The sequence below is a fragment of the Lycium barbarum genome, chromosome 9, assembly GCF_019175385.1.
Source record: "Lycium barbarum isolate Lr01 chromosome 9, ASM1917538v2, whole genome shotgun sequence".
Classification (NCBI taxonomy): domain Eukaryota; kingdom Viridiplantae; phylum Streptophyta; class Magnoliopsida; order Solanales; family Solanaceae; genus Lycium; species Lycium barbarum.
Genome location: NC_083345.1, coordinates 5,105,292 through 5,120,468, shown reverse-complemented (window position 1 = coordinate 5,120,468; position 15,177 = coordinate 5,105,292). Strand labels below are relative to the sequence as shown.

At 38.4% G+C, this 15,177-nt stretch overlaps 1 protein-coding gene across 1 annotated transcript; it reads right to left on the bottom strand.

Annotated features, from left to right (window-relative positions):
* Nucleotides 1-7,255: 7,255 nt before the first annotated feature.
* LOC132611554 (uncharacterized) lies at nt 7,256-10,954 on the bottom strand. Its single transcript, XM_060325973.1, has one exon. It carries the CDS (start codon nt 10,952-10,954, stop codon nt 7,256-7,258), a length of 3,699 nt encoding a protein of 1,232 aa, XP_060181956.1.
* Between the last annotated feature and the right edge of the window lie 4,223 nt (nt 10,955-15,177).

Below are 15,177 nucleotides of genomic sequence, written 5' to 3'. Positions count from 1 at the left end.
TGAAAAAATAAAGTTAATTCTTTCTTGATGATTTGACAAGTAGACACTCTTTTTGATAAAAAAAAAAAACTAAATGAACACTCTTTTTGATCTGGAGGAAGTACAACATTGGGCCCGTGTGTTGCCCTTACTAGTATTGAAATAGAGGGAAGATCGAAGAAGAAAATAGAGGTGTTTGGATTTGGCTTATTTTAAGTGCTTATTGGCTTTTAAGTACTTTTTAAATTTTTGTGGTATTTAATAATTTTTATGTACTTCAATAAAGACTCCCAATCTTACTTTTATTTGTTAAACAAGTGGTTTAACTTTAATTTCTATAAAGAACTAAATCATGGAACGAAAATCTCTCCCTATATGAGAGCCTCCGTCCTCTTGTTCAAGTGACAAGCCTTTATCCTCTTTGACCTTTGATTTATTCTTTTATTGGCTTTGTTCCGTCTATTTTGTTCCTTTATTGATTTTTGTATGGCGTCGTCGTCTCATACAAATGATGGCAGTATACCAGTAGAAAAGATGTCTGATTTGAATCTTGATGATTCAGATGTTGAATTAGATTATCTTGGTGACGAGGGTGCCACTGACCCCGAAGAGAACATTGTTAATCCCCCGTGGTGTGTGGTAGGCCGCGTGGTCACAGACAAGTTTATTAACCCTAAGTCCTTGAGTGACGCAATGGGAAAGGCATGGAGACCAGAGGAGGGTATAGCGGTGAGAGAACTTGGGAACAATGTCTTTGTTTTCCAGTTTTTCAATCAACGCGAACATGATCGGATTATTGAAGATGGCCTATGGAACTTTATGCAGAGTCCTGTTCTACTACATCCCCTCAATCTCGATCAAAATCCTCGACAGGTGGAACTTACGTCGTTGGATATATGGGTTCAAGTCCACGATTTGGTGGGAGGTCTAAGGTCTAAAAGAGTTCTAAGAGACATTGGGAACACCATTGGTAGTTTCAATGTAACACCTCGGGCATTCGGGCTAAGATTTGACTCATAAGACGGGGGATATAATGAACCCAATTTGAGTAATGTATAAATGGTTTTTGAAACCCAATCAAGACATGAGAAGAGTCCTTGAGCAAAGGAAAGTCGGAAGCTACCCTACGGAGCGTGTTTTCAAGTGAGTTTGCACCATATCTCAATTAAAATGAGTATACGGAAATATATGTAAGCAATTTGGGAAACTTTCCTTCTTGAAAGTTGTAGATCTTTGAAATACCTTTCCAACGGTATATTATGGAGGTCAAACAGACATCTGTAAAAAAATTTATGCCCGTTTTACTAAAATAGTGTTCTGCAGATTTACGGTGGAACATACGGTCCGTACAAATTATACGGGCCGTATATTCCTGCCGTAAAATTGGTCCAGAAAGCCCAAATCACTGTAATTGATTTACGGTGGGATATACGGTTAGTAAAACTTTTATGGACCGTAAAATAGGGCGTAAAATGGGTCCGACAACAATTTTAAAATCGTTTTAAGGCTTTTTCACTTCATTCTTCACAACCCCAAGCCCTAGAACGATCTTCTATTCTCTCCCATCATCAAGAACACTAAGGTAAGCCTATTCTAATCATTCCAAGTCAATTCTAATATATATCCTCGTAATCTAAACAAGAAATTATCATTCCAAAACTAGGGTTTTCAAGAAAACCCATCTCAAGGTTCAAGAATTTAAGATTTTGGAAATCTTCTTCAAAGCTCAAGTCTTTAATTCAAGTTTTGGAGTGACTAAGGTATGTAGAGTTACTATCTACGTGAGGGAACATCATTGTTCTTCCCCACGCCTCATAATCCATAAATTATGATTCTTTACGAAAACTAGGATTTCTATACCATGCTCATAATAACCCTAGGTCCATGATTATATTATCTATGAATTGTTATAATTCCATCGTTGAGTTCTTAATATTTCTTTATGATTATTAAGAATCTATTCGTAATCTATGAAAAACCCATATATATCATTCCATGGGTTCATGCATGCTATATATGTTTTACAAGTTCATGCAAGCAAGCTATAATTCATGATATCCATGTACAAGCAAGTTATATTCATGAAAACCATGGGCAACAAGTGCCACTTATTTTACATGTTCATGTTTTTGGGAGTTGCTTTAATTACCGAGGAGGGCTTCAGATAGCCTGAAACTACGTAGCCACCGTAGGATGAGGATCGCTCCACCCATGTCCCGAACGATCTCTCATAATGACTGGATCCTTTCATATTTTATTAAATCTCATGTTCCCTGGCAAGGACTGAGTGTTCTGCTGGCGGGACGCAAGCACCAGACCATGGATCGGTTATAAGTTATTGCTCTCCCTACTGATAATATTTTTACCATGTTATATATAAATATATGTATTCATGTTCATGACCAGGTTTCAGTTCTTATCATTATTATTTCATGTCCCATGTTATTTCTTTCAGTTGCTTTACATACCAGTACATTCAATGTGCTGACGTCCCCTTTTATTGCCCGGGGGCCTGCATTTCACGATGCAGGTACGGATTTACAGGACGACGCCTCTGCTCATTAGGATCTGCACGTACCAGCTTATTGGTGAGCCCCATCTCATTCGGGGTTTAGACATTGTCTTTCTTTATTTAGTTTTGCATCTAAAGGTATGCTGGGGGCCTTGTCTATGTTTTCCAGTCAGACTCATGATAGAGGTTTCATAGACTAGACAAGTCAATTATGTTATGTCAGATATTCGGAGTCGTATAGCCATTTTGGCTCATTCATGTTATTTCCGCACTCATGTTTAAATAAGTATTTTTATTAAGTATTATGACTTACTACGTGTTATAAAGGCTCATCACGCATTCACGTTATATTCCACTCATTTTAGGCCTCATGATGATTCAGCAAGCCACGTGGTTCGCTCGGTCACATGCAGCAAGGCACCGAGTGCCGTGTTTCGCCCAGGCCATGGTTCGGGGCGTGACATTCAAATACTTCGATATAAAAAACCATGATATGCTTTGGAAAGACTACATGAGGATACGAGTGAGCATTAATGTTCAAAAACCACTTAAACGATTAATAAAGATCAGACAACCGGGCGGTGGATGTGTGCAAATCTCATTTAAGTATGAAAGGTTGGGAACTTTTTGTTTCTTTTGTGGTTTGATTGGCCACACAGACAAGTTCTGTCGGAAAGTAAATCACCATCCGGAAATTGATAAAGTAATATTTCTTTATAGGCTAGAATTGTGTGCTGAACGGCGACAAGCATCCATGGATGGCATGCGATGGATTAGGTCGGAAAGCAGATCGGATGGAGGTGCGTGGCAGGATAAGGAAAGAGGGGATTATCCGCGAGATTTTTCGGATGGATTGGGTACGAAAAAGGAAGATAAATCAGGGAATGAAGGAAAAAATAACGAGAAAAGTGGGGAAGTGAGAGAGGGAGAAAGAAAGAATGCGCAAAAGAAGGGAGAAAATGACGTGAATTATGGGAAGGGGAGTGCTGGAAATGGAAAACATTAAGGGAATCTTGGGATAATTATAAGAAATGGAGAGAAATCTGGGAAAGATATAGAGACAGAGGTTTTTAATGAAGAGGAATTAACGTCGTTAGAGAAAAGAAGGAAGTGTGACGCAGCGGGCCAATTAATTCCTTTTGATGGGCCAAAAAACGGGTTTACGGCTAGTTTTGGTCTCCAGACACGCCAAGTCCAATGAGCTCTTTAATTTGGAATTGTCATGGGCTTGGGAACCCGTGTACAATTTCCTAACTAAAGGACTTGGTCCAACAAAAGAAGCCCAATTTAATTTTTTTACAGGAGACTAAAGTTGATAAGCCTAAAATACAACAACTTTGTGATAATTTAGGCTTTGAAGGTTTGAGTGTTGTTGATCCAGAAGGACAGAGTGGTGGTTTAGCCTTTTTGTGGCGAGAAAAGGACGCATGTTCAGTAATTGACTCTCAGAGACATTTTATTTATGTGGAGGTGTGAATTACATGAATTCCCGACTTTCGACTTACTGGTTTCTATGGTTGCCCTGAGACAAATCGTATGAGGCAATCTTGGGACATTCTAAGGTCCATGAAGAATAAATCCCCGTTGCCCTAGTGCATAGCAGGGGATTTTAATGATATCTTGAGCTATGGAGATAAGATGGGGAGAATTCAACAACCTGCTTGGCGACTTGATGGTTTTCGACAAGCGGTTAATTTCTGCAACTTGCATGACTTGGGGTACATTGGAAATAAATTTACTTGGAAAGAGGGAGAGGTACTGAGGGATGGGTTTCGAAGAGGTTGGATAGAGCTCTTGCAACGGCTAGTTGGCGTGGTATGTTCAATAGAGCTACGGTGTACCGTCTGGAAACTGCTTGTAGTGGTCATATGGCACTTTTTGTCTTGTTAGGTATAAGTATCATTCAATATTCACCAGTGAAGTTTCGTTTTGAAAATTCCTGGCTTCGGGAGACTGATGTTAAGGAGGCAGTTGAGGAAGGTTGGAACCGGGGAAAGGGACAACATATTATCTCTCAAATTGAACATTGTGGGAATTTTTTACAATCCTAGGTTCGTAATAAAAAGCATCTGTTCCGATCAAAGATGAGGCAATGCAAGATGCAGATGAAGAGATTTAAAGGTAGTAGAGATCCGAATCATATTGCTCTCTATAATAGTGCCAAAGATGCTTATGAAATTCTTTTGAGGCAATAAGAGAACTACTGGAAACAGCGAGCCAAACAATTTTGGCTTCAAAATGGTGATAGAAATACCCGCTATTTCCATATTATGGCCTCCGCACGACGAAAAAAGAATGGAATTACACAACTAAAAGATGAGTCCGGAAGCTGGCTTAATTGGGAGAATGGATTGAGTGATCTTATTGTGAACTATTACAGCAATCTGTTCAAGACACAACAAGGTCCACTTAGTTCCATTATTGACATTGTTGAGAAAAAAATGCCTGATGAAATCAATGACGACTAGCAACGCCCTTTTACAACTGAAGAGGTCAAACTGGCAGTCTTTAGCATGCATTCGGATAAAGCTCCCGGACCAGATGGATTGAATCCAGGCTTCGTTAGACATTTTTGGAGAACTGTTGGAAGCGATATCTCTAAGGCTGTCATGGAATGCTTGGATAATAATTCACCAGCACCAGGATGTAACAAGACTAATATTGTGTTAATCCCAAAGAAGAAACAACCTGAATTTGTTTCAGATTTACGGCCTATCTCCCTTTGTAATGTTGTCGATAGAATCACTTGCAAAGTCCCGGCAAACAGAATGAAACAATGCATGAATCAAATAATCTCCGAGGCTCAAAGTGTGTTTATTCCAGGAAGATACATTACGGATAACGCAATGATTTCCTTTGAAGCTATGCATTATCTAAAGAGGAAAACACAAGGAAAAGTTGGTTATGCGGCGCTTAAGACTGATATGAGTAAAGCTTATGACTGCGTTGAATGGGGTTTCCTACGGACAATGATGTTGAAGATGGGATTTTGTATGGATTGGGTGAATAAAGTTATGATGATGGTAACCACAGTTAATTATCAGTTTAGTCATGGTGGCAAGCAGTTCAGAAATATTGCTCCAACAAGAGGGTTGAGACAAGGCGATCCGATGTCGCCTTATCTATTTCTGATAGTTGCAGAGGGTTTGCCAACGTTGTTGAAGCGAATGACTATTCAAGGCCGAATCCATGGTGTGAAAATCTGTATTAAGCAATGTTTGGAGATTTATCAAGCAGCCTCTAGTCAATGGTAAACTTCCAAAAATCTGATATTTTTTTCAGTCGTAATACTAATAAAAGTGTGAAGAACGAGATCACTGATATGTAACAAGAGAGTGACTCTTGTTACTATGAATTTCAGGAGAAATTCTAAATAAGAAAAGAGAAAGAAGCAGAGAAGAATTGAGAAAGAAGAAAGTTGTTTCATTCAATAGATGACAAATGCAGTACATAGCAGCTGGATATATACAAATCCAGCATTGGATTTTAGTGACAGCTGTCCCTTCTCCTAACAACCTTAGGGACTGAATTGCAAAACACAAAGCAAAAACTTAAAGGACTAAAATGACAATACGAAAACTTAATAAAACAGTAAAGACATTCAAAGTAACTTTAATTTCCAGGTTACTGATTCCTAACAATCCATCCTCCTTCAGATCCTTGACCTCAAGGATCAAATGTTGGAAATTGAGACTTCATGAACTGGTAATCCTCCCAAGTGGCCTCTTCAGGTAGCAAATTTGCCCACTGCACCAAAACTTGTGTTGTAGCCTTGTTGCCTTTCTTCACTATCCTCCTTTCAAGTATGGCAACTGGTTCTACCAGTGGTTGCCCTTCGGGTGAAGAGATTGGTAGATCAACAGCAGGAACAATGTGAGCTCCCACCTTCTTCTTGAGTTGAGAAATGTGAAAGACAGGATGGATTTTTGCTGTAACTGGTAGCTTCAATTCGTAAGCAACTGGCCCCAACTTCTTGCAAACTTGATATGGACCATAGAACTTTGAAGCTAATTTGAGACTCTTTCTGATTGCAATGGAAGTTTGCCTATAAGGCTGTAATTTCAAAAATACCCAGTCACCAACATTGAACTCCCTTTCAGTTCTTTTCTTGTCAGCATAGTGTTTCATCCTATTTTGAGCCTTCTCCAAATTATCCTTTAAAACTTTGGCCATCAGTTGTCTCTCTTTCAATACTTGATCAACAGCAGCCACATTAGACTGAGCTATAAGCTCAAATGAAAGTTGGGGAGGGTCATAACCATAGAGCACTTTGAAATGAGTCATTTTTAATGTAGAATGATAGTTACTGTTGTACCAGAACTCAGCCAAGGCTAACCATTTGTGCCAATCCTTAGGCTTGTGCCCAGTCATACACCTTAAATAGTTCTCTAAGCACCTGTTAACTCTCTCTGTCTGTCCATCAGTTTGAGGATGGTAGGCTGAGCTATACAATAAATGAACCTGCAGTTGCTTAAATAATTCTTTCCAGAAATAACTAAGGAACACTTTGTCTCTATCAGAGACAATGCTTTTAGGCAGACCATGCAACTTATAAACTTGATCCATGAACACTCTTGCAACCTGTGCAGCTGTGAAAGGATGAGATATAGATAAGAAATGAGCATACTTACTATACCTATCCACAATCACCATAATAGTATCCTTCCCTTCTGACTTTGGTAATCCTTCAATAAAGTCCATAGAAATGTGTTCCCAAGCTCTCTCAGGAATAGGTAGTGGTTGCAACAATCCTGGATAAGCCACCTACTCATCTTTACATATTTGGCACACATCACATTCTTGCACCATTTTCTTAATGTTTTCAATCATAGCTGGCCAGTAAAACACAGCCTTCACTCTTTGATAAGTAGCCATTACTCCAGAGTGACCTCCTAATCCTGAAGTGTGAATGGTCCTTACTAGTTGCTGCCTTAACTCCCCATAGTTGCCAACCCAAACCTTTCCCTTGTACCGCAATAAGCCTTGTTGCAGACTGAGATTCTGATTGCTGTTGGGATCAACACTGATGGAAGTAATGGCTTGAGTGATATTCTGATCCTCTTTGTAACTGTTGAGGACCTCTTCAATCCAGCATGGTAGTACTTGAGTGATTACATGGAAATGAGCTTGTTCTGTTGTTTCATTTCTCCTGGATAATGCATCAGCAACCAGATTTTCCACTCCCTTTTTGTAATGAATTTCATAGCTCAGCCCCATCAATTTTGTCAAACCTTTATGTTGTAAACAAGTATTGATCTTTTGTTCCTGCAAAAACTTTAAACTAAAATGGTCAGTTTTGATGATGAAGTGGTTGGGGTGAAGGTAATGTCTCCATCTGTCCACTGCCATCAGAAGGGCAATGAGTTCCTTCTCATATGTTGACAGACCCATATGCCTTTTGCTCAGCATTTGACTCATGAAAGCCAAAGGTCTCCTTTCTTGCATTAGTACAGTACCCACGCCACTATTACAAGCATCCACTTCTAGCACAAATGGTTTATTGAAATCCGGTAATGCAAGAACAGGAGCTGTTGTCATTGCTCCTTTCAGTTCCTCAAAAGCTTTTGAGGCCTCAGGTCCCCATTTGAAACCTTCTTTTTTTAACAACTGAGTTAGAGGCCTGCTTGTGATTGCATAATTCTTGATAAACTTTCTATAATAGCCGGTCAATCCTAAGAATCCTCTTAGTTCTTTGAGTGTAGATGGTTGGGGCCAGTCCACCATAGCAGCAATTTTCCTGGAATCAGTACTTACACCCTTTCCAGAAATAATATGTCCTAAATACTCAATTTGTGATTGAGCAAAGTCACATTTACTTTGTTTGGCAAACAACTTGTGCTGCCTTAGAACTTGCAGTACTACTTCCAGATGTTTGAAATGATCCTCCTCATTTTTACTATATATTAAAATATCATCAAAAAAGACAAGTATGAACTTCCTTAATTGAGACTGAAACACATCATTCATAAGGGACTGAAAAGTAGCAGGAGCATTTGTTAATCCAAAAGGCATTACTCTAAACTGCCACAAACCATGGTGAGTTCTAAAAGCAGTTTTATGTTCATCACTGACTTTCATTCTCACTTGATGGTACCCTGCCCTAAGGTCAATTTTTGAGAAAACATTGGCTCCATTGAGCTCATCCAATAAATCTTTGATAATAGGGATAGGGTATTTGTTTTTAACAGTCATGCTATTTAGCCTTCTATAATCGACACACAACCTCCATGTAGAATCTTTCTTTTTAACCAATAGAGCAGGTGAAGCAAAAGGGGACTGACTAGGCATTACAGTCTCAGCTTTAAGCATATCTTGTATTATACCCTCAATTGCATTCATTTGGTCAAAGGAATACCTGTATGGTCTTAGGTTGAAAGGCTGAGCTCCTTGAGTGAGTTGAATAGCATGATCACAGTTTCTAGCAGGAGGTAATTCAGTTGGTTCTTGAAACACATCAGTGAAAGATGTCAACAGTGCTTTTATCTTTGAACCTGCTTGGTTCCCACCACCTGAGGAATGACCTTGACTGATTATACACATTTCTGCCATAATCTCACAGATGCCTGACTTGAGCATCTTGTATAATTCATTGCTATCCACCTGAGATATGTTTTGTTTTCTTGTCATTCCCAGTAGAGTGATCATTTTTCCTTCCTTCAAGAATGATAAACTCAAGGGTCTAGTGTTCAGAATGATTGGAGCAATCATGTCAATCCAATCCATTCCTAGTACCATGTCACAACCACCAATTTTTAGCACTCTGATGTCAAAAATGAACCCTTCCTCCTGCATTTTCCAATTAAAACCAGTACAAATCTTATCACAAGTTAAGATTTGTCCATTAGCTACCACTACCTTCATTGTTTTAGACAAGAATTGTGCCTGTTTGTTAAGCTTCTTAAGAACAATAGGATCCACAAATGAATGAGTGGAACCAGTATCAATGAGCATAATTATTGGAATCTTTTTGACAAATCCCATAATTTTGATGGTCTTATGGGGACTACTAGTATTAGACAAGCCAAGTATTGCATTGATTGATATTTCAGCTTGTTCCTCCACTGGCTCTTCCAAGGTTTCTGGAACATCACTAAACTCTTCAACTTCCGGTTCTGGTTCACCTTCCACCCCTTCCATGGCATGAAGGGTCTTAGGTTTACATTGATGTCCGGGGAAGTACTTCTCATGACATTTATAACAAAGTCCCTGAGTTCTAAGAGTCTCCAAGTTGTTTGGTTTGAGGGCAGCTCTTGGGTTTGGTTTTTGAGTGGGGTAAGTCAATCTTAAGGGCTGGTTTGGGGTTGGTAAAGTTGGTGGTTTGGGATTAGTTTGGGTTCTGGGATAGGTAATTGAGGGATTTCTGGGGTAAGAGTTGTATTGAGGTTGTCTGGGAGGGGAAACAAGATAGGCTAAGGCTGAAAAAGATTCTTCATATACTTTAGCAGTTTCATATGCATCCATTATGGTTAAGGGATTGGCTAACTTCACCAAAGGTTTTAGCTCAGGTCTTAAGCCACTAATGAAACTGGACACAAAATGAGCTTCATTCAACAAGGGATTGATAATGGACATGTAACTAGTGAGTTTCTCAAATTTTTCCTGATATTGATCAACACTGCCAGCCTGCATTATCTTATTAAACTCATCCACAATATCTTGAGGCCTTACATTACCAAACCTCCTACAGACTTCAACACAAAATTTAGCCCATGTTATCCTTCCTCTATTGTTGACTATATAACTATCCAACCACACATCTACCCTATCCCTAACATGAATAGAAGTATAGTTTAGCTTCTCATGTTCAGGAATGTGGTAAAGTTCAAAAAATTTCTCACATTTCCTCAACCAACCCCTTGGATTGGTTCCATCAAATTCTGGAAAATTAATTTTAGGCTTCAAATTTTTTAAAGAAGAATCAGTGTGGTCTACAGGTGTGGGTAAAAGAGGAGAAGCAGTAGGTGTGTAAGGATGGTTTTGAAAAATTGGAGGGCTATTGAACACTGGAGCAGGAGGAAAAGTGAATCCTCTGCCTATAGGATAAGTGGAAGGAGTAAAAGGGGTATTTTGAATCGGGGTTTTGTTACCTGATATTCCTCCAATCTCTTGAATCACTGGACAAACAGAAGTTCCCGGTGGAACAGATTGCAAGGAGCTGTTGGTGTTGATAGGTTGAGAAGATTGAATGGTGGTTGGTGGTGTGCAAGGGGCAGAACCTGCTCGTGAGGCCAATCCCATGTTGGAGATGATAAAATCCAGCTTCTTATTAGCTTCTCGGACCTCATCTAACTGTGATTGAAAGTGAGTCTGAGTTGTTTCCATTGTTTCAAACCTCTTCCCGGAATCTTCAACAAATGAAGATAGTTGGACTTGCATGGCTTTCACATCATTTTGCAAGCTCTGAAGATCTGAAATCGGAACCATGGCGGCGGAAGCAATGAGCCCAGTTGGCTTTGATACCATTTGTAACAAGAGAGTGACTCTTGTTACTATGAATTTCAGGAGAAATTCTACAGAAATAAGAAAAGAGAAAGAAGCAGAGAAGAATTGAGAAAGAAGAAAGTTGTTTCATTCAATAGATGACAAATGCAGTACATAGCAGCTGGATATATACAAATCCAGCATTGGATTTTAGTGACAGCTGTCCCTTCTCCTAACAACCTTAGGGACTGAATTGCAAAACACAAAGCAAAAACTTAAAGGACTAAAATGACAATACGAAAACTTAATAAAACAGTAAAGACATTCAAAGTAACTTTAATTTCCAGGTTACTGATTCCTAACAAGATATCCTTCACGTTAAAGAGGTGGATACTCCTGGACAGTATCTTGGCTTGCCGACTGTTGTTGGAAAAAGCAAGAAAGCAGTTTTTGCTTATATCCAAGATAGAGTAACCTCAAGAATGAATAGTTGGAAGTGTACTAGTCTCTCTCGAGCGGGCGGAGAAGTCTTACTTAAAACTGTAGTTCAATCAATTCTAACTTATTTGATGAACATGTTCTTGATTCCCAGTACTATATATGAATCTGTTGAGCGAGACATGAATGGATTTCTATGGAAATCGAGAACAGAGAAAAATCGTGGGATTAGGTGGATTTCTTGGCAGAAAGTTTGTGCGCGCAAGAAAGATGGAGGTTTGGGCTTTCGAGAGCTCTATCGTTATAACCTTTCCATGCTCGCGAAAACAGGGTGGAACCTTTTGACTAGGCCTGATACACTTGTGAGTACAATTTTTCAAGCTCGATACTATCATAATTCTAATTTTCTCCATGCAGGGCTAGGTTCTAATCTTAGTTTCGTATGGTGAGGCTTGTGTGAAGGGAAAAAGATTCTTAATCAAGGATGCCTTCGGCGTATTGGGGATGAAAAGACAATGAGGGTTTATGCTGACCCATGGCTGCCAAAGGACGATTCGAGTTATGTTGAAAGCTCTAGATTCCTTGGAAGCGAGAGCTTACTTGTAGTAGATCTGATGAAACAAGGTATACAAGAATGGGATTGGGATTTGATGCATGCTCTTTTTAATGCCTCTGAAATAGAGGCGGTTAGACAAATTCCCTTGAGTATCAGGCCCCGAGGAGATACATGGATGTGGAAATGGGATAGCAAAGGATTGTATTCTGTGAAGAGTGGATATCGTCTCCTTTATAATCAAAACATTGAAACCAAACTCACAGAACCAGCAACTTTGGAAGTTCGTTTGGAGTCTTTCATTACCACCTAAGGTACTTAACTTTATCTGGAGAGCGTTGAGAAATATTCTACCTACATGTGAGAACCTTTCGAAGAAAAAATGTGTCTCTAGTTCAGTTTGCCCTCAATGTTTGCAAGCGACGGAGACCGTGAAGCATTGTCTAGTCGAATGTCACTGTGCAAAGCTATGCTGGATTCAATCAAATTTTGGTTGGAATGGTTTAATAGGAAATTTTGTGCAGTGGTTTGAAGAACAGAAAAAAAGGAATTTTAAAACAAAAATGGAGGAAGCTGGCATGATTTTGTGGAGCCTTTGGGAAGCCAGAAATAATATATGTTAGAACAACAAGCAAAGTGTGCCCTCTGCGATTTTGTACCGTGCAAAGAAGGAGCTAGAGGAATGCCAATTTGGTGGACGAGACGCTTACTGGTGGTGCAGTGAATTCTAAGAATACTAAGTGGGAACTGCCTCCTCTTGACACAATAAAATGTAATACTGATGCCTCTTACGATATACATACAGGTTTGGCGGGAGTAGGCATGGTACTACGCGATCACTTGGGACAATTAATTGCTGGAAAAACTATATTCGTTGGCCGTGTTGCTAGCCCCTTGTTGGCTGAGATCATAGGAGTACGGGAGGCTCTTACTTGGTTAAAGGAACGATTCGGTACAACGAGGCTTGTTGTGGAAACTAATAATCTACTCGTGAAGCAAGCTATGGAAGGAAATTTAGTGAATTACTCTTATTTTGATGCTTTAGTGTTTGATTGTAAAACTCTTCTCAAAGAGTTACCGTTTTTCTCTTTGTCGTCTGTTAAGAAATCAGTGAATCAGGTTGCTCATTGTTGCTAGAGCATCAGCTTCTATGTCTAGTTCGATGGAGTGAAATACTATCCCTCCGTCTCTCATTATCGATATACTTGCGTTTGACTTGAATAATACATGATCAAAAAATTATTTCAAAAACAAAAATGATAAAAAAGTGTTTAAAAACACTTGGTTTTAGACATATAAAATATAAAAATAAGTTAAAAGTCAAAAATTAATTATTAACCATCCAAACACCCTCTGGTTTCAAAAAGTCAAAAGTCTTCCGAATCAGTCATATTCACTCAGAAGTAAAAAATCTTTGCCACTGTATTTCCAAAATCTACTTTTCAGAAAAGTTTTCCTCCTCCCAATTGACTTTTCATTTCCAACGTCCTTCATGGCATAATCACTACACACTCATGGCATAAAAAATCTTTGCCACTGTATCTCCAAAATCTACTTTTCAGAAATGTTTTCCTCCTTCCCAATAACTTTCCATTTCCAACGTCTTTCATGGCATAATAACTACACAGTCTTCTTATCTCCCTTCTAACGTTTCTCTTATATTTAGCGGACAAAGACAGCATCCTTTCCCAATGATAAAACAACCACCAGTTTTTCAATAAACCTCCGGCCTCTCCATTGCTACTACAGGGCCCGTTCGGCTTAGCTTATAAGTTCCTTAGCTTAAGCTGTTTTTAATTTTTTTTGAGTGTTTCGCTGATCAGTTTATTAGCTTTTGTGCTTAAAATAAACCAAAAAGAAAGTTGGGTAGCTCAATTTTTTTTTTGACTTATAAACTTATAATAAGTTGCTATTTTTAAGCTAAACCAAACGGGCCATAGAGATCTTTTGCGGATTCTTTTTATCTTCAACATGTAATGACAATTTCAATTAAGGACAAATCATTTACAAAACTTCTTAAATTTGTTTTGAAATGTGTGTCTTTGTATTTTTTCCATCATAATATAAGAAGCTCAATTTTTGTACCTATTACCAGTAATTTTATGTGCAATCTTAATAGATGTAATTTGTAGTACTAAATATGGAGTGTACGTTTAACTCTACATATCTTTTTTTCCGGCGTTTGTATCATATTTTGTAGGCGTTTGGCCATGAAAATTAAATATTTTTTACATTATTTAGAATTTTGAAGTTGGAGTTGTGTTTGACTATAGTTTTGGCAAAGAATATTTGATTGTCTGAATGTACTGAACAAGCTTTTAGGCGATTTTCAAATTTCAAATACGGACCTAGGTATTTTCATGGCCAAACGCTGATTTTTAAATAAAGCGAAAAAAATTCTGAAAAAAGTGAAAATTCTCATGGCCGAACGGGTCCTTAATTTGTATTACAGTAGGCGTATTTTGTATCATATTTTTACGTTCTTAACAACTGAGGAGTATAGTAGTAGACTTAAAATGGCCCTCAAGCTCTAGTTCACTGCCCCGAAGAAGGTAATATTTTAATATTTCATTTCTGTTGTTTGGTGATGAATTCTGGTTGCAAAATTAGCTGACACTGTGTTGTAATTTTTCGGATATCTAAAATCATATTCAGGCCTTGGGTTATTAGGTTGTTGTGATTGTGTTAGAACTCAGGCTAAAATCATTATGATGAAGGATGATTCAAGATTATAAACTGTGTGTATAGGTTTGCTGTTATACTGTGAAGTTTATGTCCCTGACATTTGATACATTCTAGAAATTATGATTTTAGGGAAACAAAATGTGTAGTACATTTGAGGTTTTTACTGTTAAGCAAATTATGGATTTATAGCTAATGTTGTTGGGACACTCCTAAAATGTTGTTATCTGTGTCGGATCCTTTAAAAATACACTATTTTTGAAGGATCCGCAACACACCCGCCGGCACTTTTAAAGGGTCCAAGCAATTTTTTTTTTTTTAAATGGGGAGTTGGGAATCGAATCCTCACTAACAAGGTGAAAGTTATGTAGCCAACCAATTGAGCTACTAAGATTCCCTTTGAATTTTATAGTTTATGTAGTTGTCTAATATCTTTGGTTTTGATTCTTCAAGTAAGTAAATCCGCTGATTAGTTTGAATTCCTTTATGATTTGAGCAAGTATGCCCCTATGAGAGTATTTCCAACCCGTACTTAGTTGTGAATGTGGTTCCTGGTTTTGTTTGGCTTTCATACGATGCTAAAAGAAAAAGA